This window comes from Meleagris gallopavo, chromosome 14, assembly GCF_905368555.1.
Source record: "Meleagris gallopavo chromosome 14, MGAL_WU_HG_1.1, whole genome shotgun sequence".
NCBI classification, from domain to species: domain Eukaryota; kingdom Metazoa; phylum Chordata; class Aves; order Galliformes; family Phasianidae; genus Meleagris; species Meleagris gallopavo.
In genome coordinates this window covers 8,479,813-8,504,763 of record NC_139417.1, presented here as the reverse complement: position 1 = coordinate 8,504,763, position 24,951 = coordinate 8,479,813, and the positions used below count along the sequence as shown (strand labels likewise).

Here is a 24,951-nt window from a genome sequence, read left to right as displayed (position 1 = left end):
CATCCTTACTTAGTTTCCCTAATGATGAAACAAAGATAATTGTGTTTTACTTTTATTATCTTTTATATCTTATCTTTTGTATCTTTTTTTATCTTTATATTAGATTGTTTTAGTTTCTGAGAAGTATATTCTTCATTACTAATAGAATGTGTAATTGTTTTCTCTAGCTTCTTAGATCAATCAAGGATGTGAACGAGCCCAAATTTTTGTCATGTGATATACCTCTCTTCATGGGTATAACAAGTGATTTATTTCCTGGAATCAAACTTCCTGATGCAGACTACAAAGTAAGTAAACTTGTAATCTTTCCTTCCTAAACAGTATTGGTTTTGTTTGTTTTGTAACCAGGTGTAAATAATACACATAAATGTAATTTATGAGTTATAGAAAAATAAGAAAAATTGCAGAATGCTTGCACTGACATTTGTATCACAGAAAATTCTTGAATCTGAGTATAATTCACATCCAAGTTCCATTGCATCCAGCGTGACTGTAAGAAATCAGAAACTGATCTGCAAATTTACCAAATATAAGAGTCTGTCTGATTTTAATTTTGGATACAATTGATCCATAATTTTTTATATATTTTAGTAAAATTAAGCCTTGCACTTGTATTTTTTTCTTGCTTGTAGCAACAAATAAAGCACTGTTCCTTTGTAGGAGGATCACTGGGGAGTAGATGAACGTGTACAAAAAGACAAAATGGACTTCTTAAATTTCTCCAGTGAATGCTAAACTCCTGACAAAACCATATTATGCTCAAGCACACTGTTAGTTCCTGATGAGGATATAACATCCCCTCAGGATTAAATTTGTTGTTAACTCCTGTTATAGCATTAGAAGAATGAAAGTGTTGTGTTTTTTTAGTTTAGTTTTGTTGTTGTTTTTTTTTTTCTTCCAGGGGTGTTTGCTGTATTCTGGCTAATAGTGTTACGTGAAACCCTCATTAATGATCATAAACTATTGTAGTCCAAGATGATAATTTAAGGAATAGGGTGCAATGAATATTTACTTGTAATTTTCACAATGAATCAAATCTAATAAAAATACTTAATCTAGATTTGTACATCTTAAATTGTAAACATGAGAACTGGTTTTTAAAAAGGAAAAAAAGGAATAGAAAAAAATGCTTGTAGGAAATGATAAGGTTGTAATTTGGTTTGATTTTAGGATTTTCTGGAATGTGCAATTGAGTGTTGTACTCGACATAACGTCCAACCTGTGAAAGCTTTTGTAGAGAAAATGATACAGACGTATGAAATGATGATTGTTAGGCATGGGTAAGTTCTCTTTACTATTTCACAAGCTTATTTGCTGTCGTTTTGGTTTATGTCATGGTAGTTATCTATATCAAGTTTAAAAGATGGTATGAGTGGCAGAATGGTTCAGTTTGTGTTGAAACGGTTACTGTTGAGGTAGAATTATTTTTTGTCATAGTGGCTGGTATGGTGCCATGTTTTGGATTGAAGGAAAAAATAATATTTGTTGAGTAGTGCTTTTGCCAAGTGAGGAATCTTTCAGCTTCTCATGCTGACCTGCCAATGAAAAGGCTGCACAAGGGGATGGAACCAGAACAGCTGGCCCAGACTGGCTACAAAGATATTCCATACTATGTAACTCATGCTGTACAATGAAAGTGGGGGGAGTTCACTGGGAGGGGGAAGCTGCCACTGCTTGGAGTCCGATTGGGCTTCAATTAGCTGGTAGTGAGCAGCTGTGTTGGTCACATCTTTGCCATTTTATTCTTAGCTTTTATTACTGAGCAGTAAGCTGACTGAGGGAATGTGAACAATATGTTGCCCTTATGAATACTGTTATTCAGCTCATTAATTAATTCTTTCAGGGTGGTACTGCAACAGTCACATCCCTCTGCTAGATAACCAGTAAAGTTATTTTTAAATGTGGCTGAAGGTAGTTAGTGTGTGTGTGTGTGTGTGTGTGTGTGTCTGTCTGTCTGTCTGTGTAGTACGCATTTCTGCTGTTTGTCTTCTTCCAGAACTTTGCTACAAGCTGTCCAGGATGGAAAATAAACCAGAAAATAATACTTGATTCTGTAAATAAGTGAAATTAAGGGTTTAATCTAAGTTTTAAAGGACAACTTGTGTACAGTGGCTGTGCAGTCAAGTTTACATGTGCAAATCAACTGTTTTCTGCCTAAATAATGTTTTGTAAATCTAAAGCTAAAATGACTAAGTTGTAGAGCTTAGATGTATATGTAATGTAAACATGCGAGTTCATGTATGGCTATGAAAGCAACTCCTTTAGAATGTAAGCATGCTTCTTCTAGAAAGGAGGGCCAGATCTACCACAATGTATAAATAGCATATAAGTAATATTGTTGTAATATTTTTCTTCGTGTGGTCTGCAAAAGTTAAAATGCAAGACAGATCTATTAATGGCTTTTTTTTTTTTTTCTTTCCATCTAACAGCTTTATGCTGGTAGGGGAGTCTTTTTCAGGGAAGACCAAAGTTCTACATGTATTGGCAGATACACTGTCTCTTATGAAAGAACGTGGTTATGGTGAAGAAGAGAAAGTAGTTTTTAGAACTGTGAACCCCAAATCGATCACTATGGGTCAGCTTTTTGGGCAGTTTGACATTGTATCACATGAGGTAATGTATGTTTTAAAAATAGCATGTAGCAATGGTTTTTTTGTTCTTGTTTCAGTTTTTAGTTTATCTTCATGGATTTCATGGGGCTTGTATGAGTGCACTGGTTTAACTATATTCTGACTTCAGGTTAACTCGTGGTGTTATTGCTCAGCTGTTTTCAGAATCAGGAAAGGCACTTCACATTGCTCCTGCTTGTGGCTTTTAAGTCCTAATTCCAGACAGCATTTCTTCATCCCTTTCCTGGACTCGAGAGTTTACTGTAAATAACAGAACTGGTTGGCTGACTTTAAGAAAAAATAAGCAAATATTCCAGTATGGGTTCAAGGACTAGGAGCTAATAATCCTGTGTGGTTTTCCTACTTTGTAGTATTTCTAATGCTTTTTGTTTTTTCCTATTCCCATATATATCAAATCTCGTTGATTCTCAGTGGTAAACAGTTGAATTTGTGGTTTTATCATTTTAAATGCACATGAGAACACAGTTATAAGTGTTGTTTTAGCTAATACTTAGAGGGCTGATTTCAAACTAAAGTTTCAAATAAATGTAGCAGTAAGTTTGTATGAAATTGTATGGGTTTATACATGCAAAATAAGCAATACCACACCAAGGGTCATTGTTCTAATGTACTTCCATCCGTGCTGGGGAGACATACTAAACTTAACTGGATTAGTTTCTCTGTCAATTCTAACCGGTGTGATTAAATCAGTACAAAAAACTGTTTAGAAAAGCTTAAAACCTGATGTGTCTCCACGTGTAAAGCTTAGGTTTGGAGAAGAAACAATATAAAAAAAGGAATGTGAAATAGTGAAACTTAGGGTGACTCTGGGAAGAAGCAGATGCAAGACAGAGCAGAAGCACTTCTAAGTGCCTTTCCATTGTTTCTAAAAAAAATATAGTATTACAGGCAAAATACCACTGTTTAATTTCCATTTGCTGGCATGGTCCTTTGTGAAACTGCAAATCTGTGTTCTACTCTTTTCCAAGCAAGAGAAGAATAGTTAAAGAATAATGAAGAGGAAATGAAGATGTTACATTTTTCTGTTCAATTAAAACAGTTTTTGACAAATACTTACTGATGGGAGGACTTACTGTCTTTTTAAACTGAAATGTATGTACTGTCTTCTTACTTCTCGTTCCTACATTCTCCCCCTCTAGTGGACAGATGGTATAATTGCTAATACTTTCAGAGAATTTGCGTTATCTGAGACTCCTGAGCGCAAGTGGGTCATCTTTGATGGCCCAATTGATACCCTGTGGATAGAAAGCATGAACACAGTTCTGGATGACAACAAAAAGGTATCAGTCAGTGCAAATAAATGCCTAAGTAAATTGATGTGACATTCTGAAAATAATCTTCAACGAATAAAAGCACAAAAGTACGGAGCAGTGCTTGGTGTTTGAAAAGTGTAAGTGCAAGATGGCTTTGGGAACAAACTGTAAGATTTGTGAAGTTGTTTCTTTTTTTCCCTTTTTTTTTTTTTTTTGAATGATAATCAGAATCAACTTGTAACACATTTAGTGTATAGTATTCCCTTAATATCATAACTTCTACCAAAAATGAATAATTCAATTTTAAATCTAAAAAGTGACATTTAATTACAGTTAATATAAAGGCCATGTTTTCAAAACTTGTCTTTAATTGTATGTCTTGCAATCTCAACTGACAAAAGAAAGCGTTTGCATTTTCAAAATGAACTCCTGAAATCAAAGTTGTAACTGCACAGCATTTCTGAAAAAGTGTGTGTAAAAATTACAGACTACGTTTCATGTTTAAATTTTTGAAAACGTTTAATTTGGACTGTTATTTTTCTAAGCAGGAAAAATGGCTCTCCAATTGGAATGCTTCATTAGCAGCAACAATAGCAGCAGATCTTCTTTCTCCTTTCTGCTTGAGGCCTTTTCTTTATCCTGTCATATGCAGGATTAGTTACTGGTAATAAAGCTACTGGTAGATAGTGTGGAATACTGTGATAGAAGTAAAGAATTTGGCTAAATCTAGTATGGCACTAATTACTGCTCCAAATGATTTAACATTGATGTGGTTGGCCTTGCCTTTGCATATACTTGGCTTTGCTGATTTTCATGTAGAATTTCTAGTGAGACAGGAAGAGTAATTAGCAAGTAAACATTTTTCTTTTTTTGTAATCTTTGTGATTTTCTTTTCTTAATCAAAGCTTTGTTTGATGAGTGGGGAAATCATTCAGATGTCTCCTCAGATGAGTCTTATTTTTGAAACAATGGACCTTTCCCAGGCATCAGTAAGTTTTTTATTTAATGGAAAGATAAAACAAGGTTCAATATATTAAACTTATAAAGGAATGAGTTTGCAATTCTTCCTTAGCCTGCTACGGTCAGTCGCTGTGGCATGATTTATTTGGAACCTTCACAACTGGGCTGGACACCACTTGTTACCTCTTGGTTGAATAAGCTGCCTGAACCTCTTAACTTGAAGGAGCATCAGGATCTTCTACAAGGACTTTTTGATTGGTTAGTACCACCAGCATTACAGCTCCGTCAGAAAAAGTGCAAGGTATTCTTTGATTTATTTTTTCCTGCAGTAGTTGTCAACTTAGATTCAGTTAAACTTGGGTAGGGAGAGGCTGTTCTCTCCTGACAGGAACAATTATAGTGCATATGCAGCAGCCTCCTCTTGGTGTTTGGGAAGGGCAACTCTTGTGTCTAGTCTGAAAAGTTAGAACAAGAATATTGGGTGTGAGTTGCATTGTAAGCTGGTCACAGTTTTCACCCTGTTCTTTAAAAAAAAAAATCAATTACTTAAAATACTGAGTGAAAAGTCTTTCCTTTTTTATGTTTTTGGTGGTGATTACATTTTATGTGTGTTCTGTGGCTTTTTTCTTTTAAAGATGTAGTGTTGAATAAGGAACACACTTTTTAAGCTTTAGGGAGACGTGTAGGTTTTTTTGCAAACTGCATTATAGCACATAGGCTTTTGCTTTTTGTTCGTTGTTGTAGTTGTTTGTGTGTATTCCTTTTGCTTTCAGATGTATGATTATACATAGTCATTTGGTGGCAATGAACATGCTTAGCAACCTCTGTCTTTTGACATTCCAAGTACAGATAAATCATCTTTAGAATGGGTGTAAACCTTGCCTTCAAATATTTGTTATGTATTAGCTAATTATTTAATTACTTTAGTATTTTAACTCCAAGAGATAAGCTACCTTAACTCATGTAGCATAATATCCTTCCTTTTGTGTCTCTTAGGAGCTGGTACCTACAAGCAATAGCAATGCTGTAGTAGCTCTTACACGGCTTTTTGAAATGTTGATTTGTCAAATGGCACAACAAGATCCCACCAACAAAAATATCCATGTGTGGATTATGGTTGGTTGCTTTTTCAAACCTGTTGTAAGATGTATATCTGTTTCTGCATATGCTTGTCTTCAAAACTAATTTAACTAACAAAGCCAACTTAGTTTGGGATTAAGAGAAATGAGAAACAGCTTTACTTCTTTGTTGTTCCCCTTCCCTCCAACAAACTTTGGAGTTGCCAGGATGTGATGGTAGTGTAACAAATAACGAATACAATTAAATACTTTACTGTATTTCCAATTAGCTGGGATTTAACTGTGTTTCCAATTAACTGGCATAACTACTGTTATTATTAGGTGTGCTTTCCAACTAACCGAGAAATTAGCTAAAGCAGAGGATCTGGCTTTCCTTATGGAAAGTAATACTTAGAACAGACAAAAAGATGTATTACATATGTCTATGTAATACTCATTGACTAGTTTGAGCAAAATTTCCTTGGGAGGAGAGTTTTCTATGAAAGATAGAAAGATAGTCTCTGTGTCTGACCATTATCGCTCTTTGTAAGTTAAACTGAAAAAAAAAAAAAAAAAAAAAAAACAGAAAACCAAAATACAGATGTTTTTATTTAAACTTAACTTGAAAATTCCTAGATCCTGGTCTGTAATTAGAAAATCCCTGAGATCAAGTATGGCTGATCTATTCTCAGACTTTGGCATGTAACAGAATGCTTTAGTCTGTGTGTTTTTTTTTAATATATTTCCTTGAATGAGGTTTTAGTTTGTCATTAATCAGATTTCTGGATCCCTCTTGACAAGGTTTTATTCTAGAGCAACCTGTAAATATTTTTTCTGAATTATCTGATAACCAGACTATACAAAGCTCAGATTATCTTGCTTCTCGTTTTGCCCTTGCAGGGTTCCTTTGCTTTTGCCACAGTCTGGTCCATTGGTGGCACTTGTGATAGTGACAGCAGAATCATTTTTGATACTTTCTTGAGGGAAACTTTGGCTGCAAAATCTGGAACAAATCCAGTACCAAAGGTCGTGGGAAAATGGGAGTGTCCCTTTGAAGAGAAGGGTTTGGTGTATGACTATGTGTATGAGGTATGATTTCTTGCTTCTACACTGATGGAAGAAAATTTGTACAGTCTGAGTGGAATGAAAATAGAGCTGGGTGGATATTTTAACTTCATAGAGTTTGTTGAACGTTATAGAGCATTAATGTTGAACCAAATCCCGCAGTGCATACTTCATTTATTATTCTTTTTAAAATACAAATGTTCTGACCAGTTTTTTAGAAAATACCAAGCTGTGCATACCAGTTATGATTGTTTTCTAACTAAAGCTAAGCTGATAGACTCAAGTTTGGTTTTCTACAAGCCAAAAAACTTCCTAGAAGGAAAGAAGGATATTGAGCCCATAGGCAATTTACTACAGTTTTGTTTTGTATCCTTTGAAAATACTAAAAAAGCAAGTACTTGCTCTTTTGAAGTTAGGCTTATATTCTTCTGTATGGTTGCTTGATTGGATTTTATTTTTGCTGTTGCTTTTTTGTTTCTGCATCTGTACTTTTTTCCAAGATGAAAGGCAGAGGACGTTGGGTTCATTGGAATGGGTTTATTAAGAATATTGATTACAGTGGTAAAAATGTGAAGATTCAAGATATCATAGTCCCAACTATGGATACAGTCCGATATACCTATTTGATGGAGCTGTTTATTACCCATGGAAAGTAAGTTACTTCAATACAAATTTCTGAGTTACTTGTTATAGGTAGAAACATCTCTTACTCTTTCCATTGATTTCATGTAAAGTTTATTTGGCCTATTAAAAATAGGAAATTATTAGAAAGAATGCATTTTATTGTCTCAATTCTGGGTTCAATTTGTTTTTTTGTTTGTTTGTCTTTTTAAATGAAGTCCTGCTGTAATCTTGCTTTATTGTGCTGATTTTGTGTTTTTCTGATGATGCTGTTACAGAGCTCGAGGAATTTTTGTTCCTCTTTCTTCTTTGATACTGAAGTATATATTCTTTTTTATTATTAATCATAAGTTAAAATCAGTTGTATTAGTCATATACAACCATATATATATGTGTGTGTGTGTGTACACATATACATTTATCACATGAGGGAACAAAATATAATAATTTCAGGCTTAATTTCAAGTGTGAAGGTTGTACAAAGTTTAAATTGCTGAAGATGTAGTGGGAGAAATCTAACCTCTGTGTGTGCATACATGCCCCAAAACCAAAAGAGTGAGGGAATAAGAAAAGTCTCTTTCTCTTTGACCCCTTTGTCTTGTCATTGGGAGCAAATTAAAATTATGAGGAAGCTATATGGTTATGTATTTCAAAACATCGTAGTGTCTTCTTTTTTTTAAGACATTTTATGTTTTTAGAGGTAGGAAAACTCAAAAAACTTCTTCTAGTGGCAGTTAATTTGTAGTAGTTCAGATTTCTGCAGACTATGCTTTCTTTTGTTTTCTTTTGTTCGTGATGAAGACCACTCCTTTTAGTGGGACCTACAGGTACTGGGAAGTCTGTATATGTCAAGGATAAGTTGATGAACAACTTGGACGAGGAGCGCTACTTTCCCTTTTTCATTAATTTTTCAGCTCGAACCAGTGCCAACCAGACTCAGGTTAGTACAACAGGCAATTTGTCTTTTAAAAATGTGACCTATATGAATATTTAATCTTCATTTTAAATATTCCCCTCTGCATTTTAGAACATTATTATGGCCAGGCTGGACAAGAGACGCAAAGGAGTCTTTGGTCCTCCAGTGGGAAAAAAATGCATCATTTTTGTAGATGATATGAATATGCCCGCTTTGGAGAAGTATGGTGCACAACCCCCTATAGAACTTTTAAGACAGTTCTTTGACCACGGAATTTGGTAATTATTTGAAATAAAACTGAAACATTCAAGTTGCTCAGCATGGTGATATATTATTCGCTTGAATTTTATTTTAAAATACTTCTTAAAAAGCTTTGTAGATTTTATGATAGCTTTAGTTTATATGGAAAACATTAAAGTTTGGTATCTGTTTCAAAAGTTTGTGTCAGGTTTCACTGAAGTCTTGTTAAACAAGTAATCTTTCAGACCAGCATGGTTTCTTAAGATTAACTAAGGCATAATCAGTTACAAGGTTAGGGTTTTTTGTTGTTGTTTTTTCTTAATGATGTTTTTATATATATCTGTATGATATGCATACAGAAAGGGTTCTGTAGTATAGATGCATCTAACCTGTAACAAATGGGTAATATCTGTATCTATCTAAATGTTGCATTATAATCTATTTTTTTTAAGGTATGATTTAAAGGACACATCTAAAATTACCCTCATTGATATACAGTTACTTGCTGCTATGGGGCCTCCAGGCGGTGGGAGGAATCCTGTTTCCCCTCGATTTCTGCGACACTTCAATATTTGCACTATCAATTCTTTTAGTGACGAAACAATGCTCCGCATCTTCTCTACCGTAGTGACTTTTTACCTGCGGTCTCAGGAATTTCCTCCTGAGTTCTTCTCAATTGGAAATCAAATTGTCACTGCCACCTTAGAGGTAAGAGGTAAATGTCTTTATGGAAGTTTGCTTTGTCCAGTAGAATTCCTCCATCTCTATAATAATTTAATTGGTGAAATCGCGCTTTCGGATATTTTGTTCCTTTTTAACAGACAGGTCCATATGTCTTGATAAAATTATCCAGTTTTCTGGCTGCAGTAATCCTCTTTCTCTAGGAAAACTGTCTTTGAGTGTATGTCAGCGTGGGCTTCATGGTACCTGTCCCCATACATCAGGTAGATCAGACTGCAGTGTCTTTGGAGATCAGGCAGGCACAGGAAGCTTTCTCGTGCAAAGACAAAATGAAAACATCAGTTGCAATACTTAGAAAATTCCTTCTTTGAAAGACTAAGATAGAAGAAATCACCTTCCACTCTCTTTCTTCTCCCAGTTCTTATGCTAATTACAGACACATCACAGCAGAATTAGGAAGCTAATGTGGACATGCAGCTTTGTAGAATTTGACAAGGCTTCACAAAAGCTTGTGAAACTGAAGTCATCTGACACAACTGTAACAATTTTTGCAATTTCTAAGTGTTTTGTGAAATTTCTTGTTGCAGATTTTTGCAAGTATCATTTTTGCAATGTACCACACGTTCAAAAATAGGAATGGCAATTTGTGACGTCTTTGCAAAGAAGCATTGAGCTACAGGCATAACATCAAAATGTAGCTTTGATGGCATTTTACGTATCAGAAATCAGTAGCAAGAGTTAGCCTAACATAAGCATTCATCATTGAAGAGATGTATTTAGGTAACTCATATTTGACCAATGAGGAATTCTGAAGAAAATTCAGTAATCTCCACAAAATAACATGGCTGAATTTGCACAGGAGACATGAGTTGGGGATATTAGCAGGTGGCTTTTTCTTCTGCTGCAGAACCGAGGCACTCATCACACTTTTTCAGTACTGCCTGAACCCAAGTATGTATTCAAGTCTGAATCCACCTCATTCTAAGGAGTTGCAGAGCTGGTATTTAAGAATCTGTGTCAGATGAATATATTAACATGTGAATGATGAAGCTGACTGACTGCTGCCACTAGAAACCTCTTCATAGGTTCTGTTTGTTCTTACAAAAAAGGAAGGGATTTGCAAAAAACTTTTGCTTCTTTAAGAAGAAAATAATAGTAGCAGCTCAATACAGCTACTATATGCTGCAGTTTGAATGCATTTACCTACTATGCTATTTAAAATATTCACTTAAGCATCTTAGACTGATTTTAGAGCATTGTCTCTTAATGCTGTTGTGCAGCTTTTTCTCATCAGACTGCATCAAAGTGTGTTTATACTGTCAGACTCTTATATATATGTCTGCTAGATAGAGAATCTATTCCAGCATGATTTTGCATCCCAGTAAGCAATAACTTCTGGCTCCTAGTTTTAAAATAAAGCTTTGGATGCAGGACAACAGGCAAAACAAATGTGTGCTTAGTACTGTGCATACAGTAAGACTGTAAAACTTGATTTTTGCTTTTCTGTTCAATTTTTTTATTTTTTATTTTTTAAGAAATTCATTGTTTGATAATTTTCTTCACATGTAAGTACATACAGATCTGTGTATATACTTACTGTGGTACAGTGCTCTGCTGATGTTCCATCTAATGACACATGACAGTATTTCCATCATACAATAAGCTAGTGACAGCTGCTGTGTTTGAAATTACAGTAAAACATATTAAGAAGAGTGTCTTGTGACTCTTACTATTCCTTCAGCATTTTTATGGAATTTTAATTTTTTTGAATAATTTCTAGGTATACAAACAAACTCAAACTGAAAACCTAGGAAAATAGCACTATGTATCATTCATTCCTTCACTTGAAGTCAGGACATCTGAATAATATTCCTGGTCCTATAGTAGATTTATTTACACGAGTTCCAATTACTTACACCACTTGCAAATTTTGATTAATAGTATATGTATGTTCCAAACCATGAGAAGAATCTGATATACTCACAAGACTTTGAGATTTTTCAGACATTATTAGCATTTCTTAAAGTTGTGAGCTGTTTTCCTTGGAAAAATATAATTTTGGAAGATCTTTTAAAAGATATAATAATATAGCTAGTGTTAATGTCTTGTTGATTTTGTTTTTATTGTCTTTAGATGTATAAGAAAGCCATCAAAAATCTACTGCCCACACCAGCCAAGTCTCATTATACATTCAACCTGCGTGACTTCTCACGTGTTATCCATGGCTGCTTGCTCATTAAGAGAAGTTCAGTTGAAAGCAAACAGACAATGATTCGTCTGTTTGTGCATGAGGTATTTCGTGTCTTCTATGACCGTCTAGTGGAAGACAGTGACAGAGCATGGTTGTTCAATTTAATGAAAGATATTGTGAAAGAACATTTCAAAGAAGCATTTGATTCAGTTTTTGCACATCTGAGACAAGGAAACACACCTGTGAGTATCTCATTAATCTGCAAAATAATTGCTTTGTTATAAACTTGGGACTAGAAAGTTTTTCAATTGCAAGTGAAATTTAGTTTAAATATGCTTGAAAATTGGAATTGAGTTTGGAAATGAATTCTTCAGGAAAAAAAAAAAAAGAGTTAAAATGTTTGAAAGAGTTTGACTGTTGTATGTAAACTTTTTTCAAAACCGTATTTCATTTAAAATGTGGGTGAGCTTAGTTTTCCCTTAAACAATTTGTGTTTCAGAAATTCAAGTAAAAATTGAATACAACTTGTTTTGAGCTTATCCAAAAAAAAAAGCTGAAGTATTTATGTATTAGGAGAATTCTTCTACCAAATGTAGTCTTTTATTCAGATCTAAGAAATAAAGCATCCAATTAATTGGTAGGTAAGCAGAACAACTTAAAAAAAAATAATAATAAATCTGTGACATATTTTCTTGAAGATGTAGTAGCACATACTGAATAGCTGGACAATGGCAGATTACAGGAAAACAACAACACATGATTTGTTAACAATCCCTACCACAGATGTAGCTGGGATATGCGCATGGTACAATACCTACAAGTAGAAATATTATGAATAGATTTCCAGAAGCCTGGCTTTCTGGGTAAAGAGACATTCCCTTTTTAAATCTAGCCTGTGACTCATTACTGTGGTAGACTGCTTTCTTTAATTGTTATGACATTTTAGTATTTTAAATATTGTAAAAATCATGTTACAAAGTATTTCTTGATTTCATTTATTTTTTTTTCTTTTTTTTCTTCCTCTACCATTTCATTGCTCTTAGGAAGAAGTAACTTTGTGGCCATAGTTATCCATTTCACACGTTGAAATTTGCTAAACATACATTTTATAAATTCGTTGTAATTAGATGTTCGTACTCATGAGACTGTGTAGGAAAATATATATATAAATAGAGAGAGAGAGAGAGAGAGAGAAAGAGAGAAAGAGAGAATTTTGAGGGGGACATTAGTGAGTTAAAATATCGTAATGCCTGCTTTGCTGCCTTGAATATTTGTCTAGACACCTTTTTTCCAGCTGATAAATAATGACATTAAGCATGAGCTTATAACCTGTCGTGTATTCACCATAGGTAACAGAAGAAAACATGAGAAGTTTGTTTTTTGGTGACTATGTTAATCCAGAACTTGAGGAAGATGAAAGACTTTATGTTGAAATTCCAAGTATTCAGCTGTTTGGTGATGTTGTGGAGCAGTGTCTGGATGAATATAATCAAATCCACAAAACAAGAATGAACCTCGTGGTTTTCAGGTGCCTACGATATGTATTATAGTTCAAAGAGCTCTATGCAGTAGTTGATCATTCAGTTTATCCAATTTTGCAGGCTTGTTTTTTATATATATATCATCTCCTTCACGTGTCCACACAAGTGTTCCTGGTGATGTGCTTTTTTGGATGGAAATGAACCATTTTCTTTCTTCTAGCTGTTTGCTTTTTTATATCAGAATGTAAATAATAAGTTTTCCTCCAAAGGGCCTCTTTGAGTATGTTCTTCAGTTGTTACAGAAGCAATAAATCTGTTTGGTGCTGGACTTCTGCTGAGCCTCTGTTACCAGTGGAGATGGATGTCAGTTTATCCATTCGTGCTTTCATTGGACTTTCATTCAGTGAAAGACAAAGATTCTAGGGTTGAGGTACAAAGTGAGATGGAGCAGACAGGCTGTGACAGTGCTGTGTTATTATGCAGCACAAACACTCTCCTTGTGTTGTTGTGACTTGGGGCATGTGCAGAGCTTGGTGCGGGGCTCACCTTGTGACATTTTAGGCTCTGCAGGCTGCTGTGATTTCCTTAGCTTACGATCAGGCTGAACTACAACTGAGGCAGATTAGGAGGACGCAACTCCATCCTCCTCCTGTTTCTAGAGCTTACTGCCTCTTTGGCACTGTAATAGATGATTTGTGAAGATGATTACAGTTAGTTTATATAATCTAGTTCATTTTGACAAACCTGTTTATACAAATGTACTGGTAGTGTAGGGCTGGCAGCCTGAGGAAAGGCCTCTTCCTGAGTGTAGAAGCAATATCCCTGTTATGTCTTGGAGGGGCAGCCAGGAGAGCATGTTTGACTGTGGTCTTAACGGCCAAACATCCTGATTTGACTCTGGACTATTTTGCTTGTTTAGACAAATAACAGTTTGTCTGCTTTGAAAGACTTTAACCTTTTTAAATTTTATTACTCCTCAACTTAAGTACCCTGTGCCTTGCTGCATAATTCCAAAATAAATTATGCTTATGTTTTCATAGTAGATAGGACTCTATTACTACCAAGTAATGTGTAGCTCCTGCTTTCTGAATATCCTGTTCCCTTCCCTATTTCACATAAAAGACATTTTTATTTTACTGTTCTGTGGTGCATGCTACTACCTTTCTGCTCCTCCATATGCCTTCAGAAATCTAATTTGGAGATTGTAATTCTGTATATGTTTAACAGATTCACTGGTGCACAAATGTATGTGTGTTTCTACCATTTTGGTAATTAATATGTCTCAAATTTAGGTATGTGCTGGAACATTTGTCTCGTATAAGCCGTATTCTAAAGCAGTCAGGAGGTAATGCTTTGTTGATTGGCATGGGAGGAAGTGGACGTCAGTCTTTGACTCGTCTAGCAGCATTCATGGCGAAAATGTGTGTTTTTCAACCAGAGATTTCCAAAACCTATGGCACAAATGAGTGGAGAGAAGATCTGAAAGTTAGTATTAATAACCTCTTTGCATCTTGATTTAATTTTGATGAAGAATGTTTTGGAGTTTACAATATTTTAACTGTCGTGCATTTTCAGAACCTCCTGAAGAATGCAGGTGTAAAGGGCTTGAAAACTGTGTTTATAATCACAGACGCACAAATTAAAGAAGAAAGTTTTTTAGAAGACATTGATAGTCTCCTCAACACTGGGGAGGTACCCAATCTTTTTGCAGCAGATGAAAAGCAAGAGATCATTGAGGTATCTTTTAATTCTCTTAAATGTCATCTCCATTTTGTCAGTTCAGTGTGAAGTGTGCCTTAAACCAAAATGTTAAGTGCTTCTGGACATGTGCACTTAAACTTGAGGTTTTTTGAAACTTTTAGCAGAATCAGCCAGTTATTAGTAAACTGGAGTAGCTTATGCCTACTGCAAGCTTTAATTCTGACCTCCCACTCTGCATACAAAGGCATTAAGTTGTGCACATAGGAAACTTTGTTCGTTCACAGGTATGCTGAGGTCATAGTTAGTTTTTACATTATACTGTGCAGGAGAAGAATGTAGACATTTGCTTTTGAGGTAGTAGCTTTTCTGTAATGAGAGTAGTAATTTGCCTCTTTTGTTCATATGTCCTAAATGTCTTTAAGTGACGAAAGAGTGATTGTAAGTAAGCTTGTTTTTATGTATTTATCAGCGGAAGACTTTGGCTCATCATTTCATGAGGGAGCAGATTTTAAATTTTGATTTTCCAAATATATCTGAACCATCTGTCTCAATCAAATATGTCTTATCCTTCTGGAACTCACATTGTATTTTTAATTTTTGTTCTGACATATTCTCAGTTGTTCAAAGCAGCAAGTGATCCCTTCTAGAATGATTCGTCAGGGTCACAGATAAATAATGTACTATTTACTCATATTTACATGTTCTTAAATATTAATATTCACTCATTTACTTATTCTTAACTACTTGTTCTGTTTGTGTTGTTTAGTTTACTTTTCATTTATTAATAAAATATTTTTGTGTAATGGTGATGCTGTCAATAACAGTATTGTTGAATACAGAAATACTTAATGAGTAATTATATGTACAAAGTTTATTTGTATATATTATTCTCAAGGGTATTCGCGCAGTAGCTCAAGCTGGAAGTAAACATGAAGAACTCAGTCCCTTGGCCTTATTTGCATTTTTTGTGAACTGCTGCAAAGAAAATCTCCATATTGTAGTAGCATTCAGCCCAATTGGAGATGCTTTCCGCAATCGTCTGAGACAGTTTCCCTCACTTATCAACTGCTGTACTATTGATTGGTTCCAGGTATGTAAAAGTATTTGTTTTTTTCCCCAACAAACTGTCTGTTTTTTAATAGTCTCTATATTTGCATGATGTATTTCCTTTTGTACTCAGTGTAGTATTACTCTGTTTTTTCAAAATTTTGAAATAGCATGGGCATTTTTGGCCATATTTTGGAAGCTCTTTCATATAAAATCTCAGCATTTCTTCAGTGAGTCAAATTCAGACTTTGTTGCTACAGATTCTATGCTTCCAAGTGGTGATTAATCTCAGCATGGTGATAATAATTTGTCATTTGATTGCATAAGGTGTATATTTTGAAGGGCTAGATTGTAAAATGGGCGTAATTACTCTGGTCTGCTAAAAAGCATCATGGCAATGACTAGCAAATACGTGTTCTGTTGGAAGGTTATAAGAATAGAAGTTAGAAAACTATTGTAACTAATAGTCCTTGATGTAAAAGCAATATTATTCTCAATTTGAATACAGTTAGCTCTATGGGTTGGCCTGGTGCTGAAGTCAATTAATTTATCTGCCAGAGGATGACAGATGCAGAAATCTTTGGATAGAATGGTAATATACAGTTTGAACTAGCACATCATCCAGCCTGATGCATTCCTTATATCAGCTCATTGCTCTTGAGACATAGCTGCGACTCGTGTGTCTCATACTGGTGTATCAAATAAAGAAGAAATCTTTTTTTAAACTTTGAATACCGCTAACAACTAAATCTTACGTGTTCTTCTCTCCTCATTTCTCTCTCAGCCATGGCCTGAAGATGCCCTTGAGCGTGTGGCTAATAAGTTCTTAGAAACACTGCAGCTCACGGACAGTGAGCGTCAGGAGGTTGTGGCCATCTGTAAATACTTTCATACTTCAGTTTTGTCACTTTCTTCAAGGTCAGTCTGTTTCTTTTAAAAACAACATGTTATAGAAATATTGAAAGGCAGAAGATTATGCAGTTGAAAAGAGTAAAGTGGACAACAGAAGTCAAAGTTGTTTTACTAAGGGTAAGAAACAACTAGCTATCAGGTGGCTGAGTTTCATTGCTACTTGTTTCTGTCTTATAAATTAATGTATAAGCTGTCTAGCTAAAAAATATTGTATACAAATGTAAAAACTGTTTAATCCTCTTATTTGTCAAACAGTCTATTTACACATCTTTTCTACCAATAGTTAAGGTGAAAAGAAAAAGATTAAAAGTGTTCTTTACTTGTAATAGGTTCTTTCAAAGTCTGAAACGCCATAACTATGTTACTCCTACTTCTTATCTTGAACTTATTGCTGCCTTTCGGAAACTTCTGACTCAGAAGCGAGACTCTGTAATGAAAGCCAAGAAGAAATACGTAAATGGGCTAGATCAACTAGCTTTTGCTGAATCACAGGTGAGACAGGCAGAATTGGAACTGAAAATACAGAATGGTTGGTAGAAACAGGTCTTATTAGAGACAAGTCAAAAACCCTCCTTCAGATCTTTAAATACACAGAGACTTAGAAATAGACTGAAATTCTTAAAGTAAAGAGTGGCCTTAATGTTTTAGCTCCAAATCTGGTTAAAATTAAAAAATGATTTGCATTCTAGTTTGTGTCTGTGTGAGCAAAATATGGTTCTAGTTTAAAAAAGAAAACAATTATTCTAATGGTGCAGAACCCTATATTTCTGCAAAGAGAGAAGTGATCCATACAGTTTGCATTTCTTTTCTATTACACTGAATAACTTGCATGATTTAATTTCAAGCAAATTGTTTGAAAATTCTGCACAATCAGTGAGATATTGATATTGAAACATACTAATATAAAAAATTTCTTCTGCTTTTGTGTCTCTACAGGCAAAGCTGTCCAAAGGCCCCTAAGCATAGCAGTATATGGTCATAGCTTCCCTTTCCTAAATAGTTGACTATAAGTGAATGCAACTCTTAAAATTAGAGGTTATGCAGATGGGATAAATACAACAGTCTCAGAAGTGTTATGTTTTGAAAATAAGTGTTATTTCCTTATATCAATAGTTATAACATAAAAACTGTATCTTATATAAATTGTTGGAAATTATGCTTTGCAATTCAGAATCCTGCCTGATTCTTTTGCATGTGTATAGGTTGGTGAGATGAAGCAAGAACTGGTTCAGCTGCAGCCCAAATTGGAAGAGGCTAAAGTGGATAATGCAAATATGATGAAGGTAGTTCTATATAACATTGTCTTTTTATTGTAAGAATATGCATATGCATCAGTGGCCTCTAAGAAAAGTAGATGCCACTTGAGAAGAACTATAGAGAGAACTTGGATGAAGAGTTGACTTGTAGCTGAAAATAGAATAAATTTCTGTAGTCAGCATTACAGTATTACAGACCAAAGCTATAAAAACTCACTATAAAACCTTGTTTTGAATTACAAACTAATGCGCAAACTTCTTTTGTTTCCTGAACATCAAATGTACTTTAGCTTTTATTGACAGCAGTCTGATTCTATGCAATGTACTTACTGTTAAAGTTCTAGAACAATGCTGCATTATACTAAGAAACGAATTGTTCCCTCAACATAAATTGAAAATATATGAAAATATTGAAATACTGAAAAACAGAGAATATCAAAGTATTCAATAACTGCTGTACTAGGTAATCTCAGTTTGTGTCGTTAGTCACTGTTCAATGAGAAGCTCAACCCATATCTTTTTCTTTAGACTATAGAGATAGAATCTGCAGAAGTGGAACAAAAAAGAAAAATTGTGAAAGTAGATGAAGAAATTGCAACAAAAAAGGCTGAAGAAGCTCAGGCTTTGAAAAATGAATGTGAGAGTGATCTGGCAGAAGCAATCCCAGCCCTGGAGGCTGCGCTTGAAGCTCTTGACACTTTAAAGGCAAGTTAACCTAGACTTCAGCATTTGGAAGTTATTTATTATAATGAAGCTCTTATATTTATTTGGGAAAGAATACACTGAGATAAAAGGATTTGAAACATACTACATTTCCTGGGCTTTGGCAAAGGAGATACATTACCTAGAACAGCCATAGTTGAGTAGATTTCTATTTCATGTACTCATACTACAAAGCAGGAGGTTGGGCATTTATAAATTTATTTTTTTCATTTGCAAGAAAGTGCACCTGGAATGTAGGTACCCAAAACCTGAAGTTACTGGCAGTATTATCAGCTGGATTTTCTCTTTCAGCTAAGTTCTTATTGATGAGTAATGTGTAAGATGACATATGCATACAGCTAGGAATTATCTGGATCTTTAAGTAAATTTTTTTTCTGCTTATCATGACTTAAACATCATCTGAAAGCAGTACTTTTTAGAAAGTCATGCAGGAATTACTTTGTAGGATTTGTGAAGTATATGAGATGTTTAAGGTGACATTTATGAAAGTCTATTAAAAATATTCTAACCTGGACTTCGAAAAATATAATTAAACTGTTACTTTACAGTTACTGGCATTTATTTCATTTTTATTACAGCTGTGTGGGATAAATTCATGGATATTTTTAACTTGTCTTGCTAATGCTGTATAACCCCTTCTAAAAGTTCTCTATAATTATATTAGTTGACAATGATGATATAATTTTCTTTTTCTTTTTTGTTAGATCATTTATCTTATTGGTAAGAATCACAATAAATATCATATTTTTTTGAATTGTGATTTTTATTTTAGCCTTCCGATATATCAATTGTTAAATCAATGAAGAATCCTCCATCTGGTGTCAAACTTGTCATGGCTGCTGTCTGTGTCATGAAAGACATAAAACCTGAAAAAATTCCAAATCCCTCAGGGATTGGAGGCAAGGTAATGTGACAGATGAGTTTCAAATAAAACCATAATTGATGTTCTTCACAACAGAGAGCACTTTCTCAATAAGTAGGGTAACCTGAGGACCAGTAGTCAAATATTGACTACATATGTTGTTTCATTGAAAACTACACCTCAGACAGTGACTAACACACACAATTTGGAATTCTGGAACCTGCAAAGAGAACTCATTTAATTTGCTTGACACATAGAAAATAAGTAATTCTTCCCTAGTCACTGGTTGATTTTAGATATGGTTTGAAGGGAAATATTTAACCTGACAGACTTTTTCCCTCTTTCATTGCTGTGTCATTGAGATACATTATCATCAGTTTTAAATGTATATGAGTTAATTTGAAGAGGTTTATAAATTTTGTTTTTGTGTTTGTTTAAAAATTTATAGTTACTTCCTACTGTATTTTGTAGATTTTGGATTACTGGGGTCCAAGCAAGAAACTCCTTGGTGATATGAATTTCTTAAAAGATTTGAAAGACTATGACAAGGACAATATTCCTGTAAGGTTTTTGTCTTCTTTTTCAGTAGTTGTTAGAATACAGATGTCTCCTTCTGGGGGGAAAAAAAAAATAAAAAAAAATTAGAAAATATTATATAAGAGGCCACATTTGCCCCAAGTTTGTCAGCTAAGCATGAAGCATGACCAGGATTCTTTTAAGATATGGGATATCGCCATGAGATGAATGTGGTCACGTGGTCATAGCAAATGAGTCAGACTTCTTTTGGTTGTCCCTTGTAGGTGGCATTTCAAAAGTGTTTCAAATCCCCATTGGGATTTTCTAAGGCTTCTGTATTGCTTGTTTTCTATTTGAATTAAATATGCCTCTCTGTACAAATGTTTCTATTTTCACAATTTGTAAGTATTTTCTCTCAAGAAAAACTAAAGTAAAGACTTTCAGAGTAAATAATGGTCTTACCCAATAACCTGTGCCCAAAAATGGCCAGAAGCAGCTGCCTTGGAAAGAATAGGAATATTGTGTGTGATATTTTCTGCAAATGTTGTTCTCATGCACTTCAAATGAAGGATATCCTAACTTAGGTAGAGCTTTTGAGTGTTTAGTAGCTTTTGTGTGTTTAGTAGCTTTTTGATCATTTTTTCATGAATTCTCTTGTTCCTTTAAGATTATATGAATTCTTATTGCCACCAGTTCTTTTCAGAGAGCACTCCAGAAGTCTCTTTTAAGTGGTATAAGGAGCTATCTCCTTCTGTTGATAAAACATGATCCTCTTAGCCTCACTAGAAGTACGTTGCTTTGGGTTTAGTTTTTGCTTGTTTTTGGGGAGACAGTGAACGTTTGCTCTATGTCCAACCTTTCCATGCCTTTTTTTGTGTTAGTTTTTCTAAGTCAATTACTCCAGCATTGCAAATATTTTCACTTTAAATAACTGTCCACACTGGTTCTCTTCATAATGTTTTTTTTCTAATCGTGTTATTTTTGATTGAACGCTTGCTGAAAAAATGGCAATATTTTCATAAGTATAATGGAAAATACGCAATAAACCCAAAAAATACAAAACTTTAAAATCTGACCTGCTCCCCCAAAGAAAGAGAGCAAGACTCTTGCAGTTTGCCAAATTTAGTAGAAATTGAATATGCTTTGTCCTTCATAAAACTTGTTCCAAAAAGTAGGCACAAGCAATGTAGTTCGTTCAGATCTTGCCATAAGTCAGTAGAAACACATTTTTATGCTGAACCCCAACAGTTGTGTTGAGAAATGATAGTAAATAATGAAATCAGCAGGTTTTGCATCAAGGAACAGTGTAATTTAAAGGCTTATGATTGTAATGCTTTTAGTACTTAGGTACCTACTACGTGGATGCATAGCAATTGTGCAATTATAAAGGATAAGGAAAGGATCAGGATGAGAATGTGAAAGACCACAAAGAGTAACAGGAAAATCAACAAATGAATGTGTTTTCTGTGACAATTAATACTAAGTTGTTCTTGACTATATCAGAGTATAGAGAAGTGACAATCAGTGTAATTTGAAGTGTCAGCAGTTAATCTTTGCCATGTGAAAACTTTAATGGCCTATAATGCACTTGCCATCCAGGCAGCTGTCATGCAGAAGATTCGGGCTGAATACCTGACTAATCCAGAGTTTGATCCGCCAAAAGTGGCTAAAGCTTCCTCAGCAGCAGAAGGTTTATGTAAATGGATTATGGCAATGGAGGTGTATGACAGGGTTGCAAAGGTATGTTTTTGATCCTACTCCCATGGTGCTATGAGATCTTTTCTTTAATTGGTATGTTCACCTTTAACATTGTTATTTAAAATAAATATGCAAAAATATGCGTTCAACACTTGTGTATTTTTTGTAATTGAGTAGGTGGTTGCACCCAAGAAAGACCGTTTAAGAGAGGCACAGCAGTCCTTAGCTGAGACGTTGACGCTCTTGAATCAGAAGAGAGATGAACTTGCAGCAGTTGAAAGTCGTTTGACTGCTTTGGAAAAAACTTTTAGTGAGAAAACTGAAGAAAAGGCTCGTTTAGAATTCCAGGTTGATCTGTGTGCTAAAAAGCTTGAACGAGCAGAGAAGTTGATTGGAGGCCTTGGTGGAGAGAAGTCAAGGTCAGCTTAAAGATATAATCTCTGTTGTAGAGACGGAATTAGAATTTCATTTATCTGAGACTTGTCTGTAATGTATGAATATGGGCAGCAATGTTTGGGATAGTTGTAGAGAAAGTCTTCAAAATGAGATGAAACAACAGCTTAATGTATAAGCCAACATATCAGTATTGTACATAGAGAGAGAGAGAGAGGAGAGAGACGTGTATAATATAACAGCAACAAAAACGTTGATTTGGTCATCGGTGTCATAAATGTGGAGATTTCAGTGCCATGATAATCTGCAACTTCTGTTTCTTGTAGGTGGAATAATGCTGCAAATGATCTTCAAGACATGTATGATAATTTGACAGGAGACGTTCTGATATCAGCGGGAGTAATAGCTTATCTGGGAGCTTTTACTGCAGGATTTCGCCAGGAATGTACCAAAGATTGGAGCAGGATATGCAAGGTTAGAATGTTATCTTTGATCTTATGTGTGTGCGTTTTTCTTTCTGGCTATTGCAAAAAGTTTCATAATGTGGGCCAAAGTTAAAATCACTTCTCGTTTATTTGTTACTTGCCTAATAAAACTTATTAAGATTAGTGAGATAAATTCTACTGGGCCAGTATTGTGCAAATTTGGACTTCGTTAAATAGGTGAATTTACTTCAGGTTTGATGTAATGTACACAAATTTGAGAGCACATTATTGACTTTGTGAGGTTTGGTTATTACTTAAATATAACCTCAGAATTTTCTCTATTTTACCTTTGAATGGAAGAATTAACTTTAAATTGCAGTTCAATGCAGTTTGACATGTATTTCTGTAGTAATTTCATTGTTCGTTTTGCTGTCTGCAAACAGACAGTTCCAACGTATGTATAGTAATGCAATAATTTTTAAATCAGTGACTTGTGAATCATGTCACTGATTTTTGACTTTTATATTAAACTGTAACTAATTGGAAATCTGCACTGAATCAATGGAAGATATAGTCATTAGATGATTTTCCACTTGCTCTGAGTTCTTCAAGGTGTTATGTTGCAATAACTTTATATATATTTATAGAACATACAGAAAACTAGACATGACTTATAAAAATAGGGAAGAGGTGGAGAGAGACAGAGAAAATACTCAACGAGGAAACATATTTAAATATTCAAAATGTGATTTCAGTTTTTTCAGAGTTCTGTTATACTTGATCCTAACTCAAATTGTTATAGGAAATGCACTCTGTCAGTTTGAATCAGTGTCATTTAATAACAGATGTAATAAAACATAAAATAAAGGTTCACGGTCTTTGCAAATTTTTTTGTCTTCCTTTTTTCTCCCCCCACTTCCCCCCCCACAGGAGAAAAATATCCCTTGTTCTGAGAATTTCTCTTTGAGTAATACTTTGGGTGACCCAATAAAAATAAGATCCTGGAATATTGCTGGTTTACCAACTGACGTGTTTTCTGTAGACAATGGGGTCATTGTTGAGAATTCAAGACGTTGGTGAGTGACAAAAAAGTTTTAATTTTCCAACCCAAACTAGATTTCACTTAAACAAAACTAAATATCTAGAGACAATGTAGCTTCTGTGGATCCAGGGTATCAGAAAGCACATCTGGAAATTTTATATTCCAGTCCTGTGAAATTTAAGAAATTTAAGAGGTTTAAGACTAGATGGATATGTGTATTAGTTATTGGAAGCTTTTAGAATGTGAATTGCTCTTGGAAACAATTTCTTGTTGTTTTTCTTCTGTTTTGTACCTTGATGACCTATTATTGGCATTTGTGATAATCAGTTTTATATGGCAAAGAAATTCTCATGCTTCAAATGTTTATGATTCGGGTTATGTAAGTTCCAAGGTCCAGATACTGCTGTCCATTTCAGGTTCTTCCAATTATGAAGTTATCAGATTTTATATTTTTATCTTTTAAAGATGTTATTGAGTATTTCACATGTCTGTGCAAAAGGTTGTTTCAGGATCTTCAAGAATTATTTTATTCCAACTGCAGTGTAATAGACATCATCTTTGAAATTAAATGATGAGGAAGCTGGACTTCACTGTCTGCAAATGTCTGCACTCTGCAGGAATATAAGATTATAAAACCTTCTAGTAATGTTCCTGTGATCTGTATTCCCTTAAGAGTCTTAAATGTAGGTTCACACTCTGTTTAGATTACAGTGTGTAAATCCATTTTTTGAGTCTTCCTAAATTTTCTGAGTGGTGCATTAAAAGTAGCTCTTGCCTGACTTCTATGCAAATACCTACATAAGGGTGAAATCAGCAAGAGCACAGGGCTGCAAATTTTGTTAACAAAATTAAAGCAGTCATCTTGCCCTGCTACTCCTACAGCTCCAGCCTTGTACCAACTGGCATACTAACCTCTCAGATTCAAGCTGTAACTAATTGTTGACTCTTTTGTAAAGTGCAAAGACAAGGAACCCCAAATTACCAGAGTTTATTTCTATAAAATTAATTTAAAAATAAAGATAAATGATTCTGCTAATTCTAGTAGAAAGGCAGAACAAGATTTTGCAAGAGCTTTGTGATCAGGTGGGTTTTATGAAAAAAATTAGGAACATTTTTTGCAGCTCTTGGAAGTATTTTTGATATTGCTTTTCAAGATATGCTACAGCACTTATCCTTTTTTTCAGTGGTTTTTTAATATAACTGAATCAAAATTGTGTCACTTTTTCCTTGACAGCCTGACACGGACACATTTTAAGATAGTTTATAATTTTATAAAACTT

At 34.5% G+C, this 24,951-nt stretch overlaps 1 protein-coding gene across 3 annotated transcripts in view; it reads left to right on the top strand.

The window, feature by feature from the left end:
* The window catches only part of DNAH12 (dynein axonemal heavy chain 12), a 62,889-nt gene that overhangs the window by 23,115 nt on the left and 14,823 nt on the right, over window positions 1-24,951 (top strand). For all 3 annotated transcript variants that reach the window (XM_085235876.1, XM_085235877.1, XM_085235878.1), the window contains exons 29-55: window positions 168-287; window positions 1,171-1,280; window positions 2,430-2,613; window positions 3,770-3,910; window positions 4,789-4,872; window positions 4,956-5,144; window positions 5,840-5,959; window positions 6,802-6,990; window positions 7,467-7,618; window positions 8,389-8,527; window positions 8,615-8,781; window positions 9,196-9,451; window positions 11,558-11,857; window positions 12,965-13,143; window positions 14,389-14,581; window positions 14,672-14,833; window positions 15,693-15,887; window positions 16,629-16,762; window positions 17,086-17,248; window positions 17,959-18,039; window positions 18,541-18,717; window positions 19,508-19,639; window positions 20,069-20,158; window positions 21,713-21,853; window positions 21,989-22,230; window positions 22,531-22,678; window positions 23,560-23,705. In XM_085235876.1, coding sequence (XP_085092002.1) covers window positions 168-287; window positions 1,171-1,280; window positions 2,430-2,613; window positions 3,770-3,910; window positions 4,789-4,872; window positions 4,956-5,144; window positions 5,840-5,959; window positions 6,802-6,990; window positions 7,467-7,618; window positions 8,389-8,527; window positions 8,615-8,781; window positions 9,196-9,451; window positions 11,558-11,857; window positions 12,965-13,143; window positions 14,389-14,581; window positions 14,672-14,833; window positions 15,693-15,887; window positions 16,629-16,762; window positions 17,086-17,248; window positions 17,959-18,039; window positions 18,541-18,717; window positions 19,508-19,639; window positions 20,069-20,158; window positions 21,713-21,853; window positions 21,989-22,230; window positions 22,531-22,678; window positions 23,560-23,705 — 4,334 coding nt within the window. The remainder of the gene's footprint in view (window positions 1-167; window positions 288-1,170; window positions 1,281-2,429; window positions 2,614-3,769; window positions 3,911-4,788; window positions 4,873-4,955; window positions 5,145-5,839; window positions 5,960-6,801; window positions 6,991-7,466; window positions 7,619-8,388; window positions 8,528-8,614; window positions 8,782-9,195; window positions 9,452-11,557; window positions 11,858-12,964; window positions 13,144-14,388; window positions 14,582-14,671; window positions 14,834-15,692; window positions 15,888-16,628; window positions 16,763-17,085; window positions 17,249-17,958; window positions 18,040-18,540; window positions 18,718-19,507; window positions 19,640-20,068; window positions 20,159-21,712; window positions 21,854-21,988; window positions 22,231-22,530; window positions 22,679-23,559; window positions 23,706-24,951) is intronic.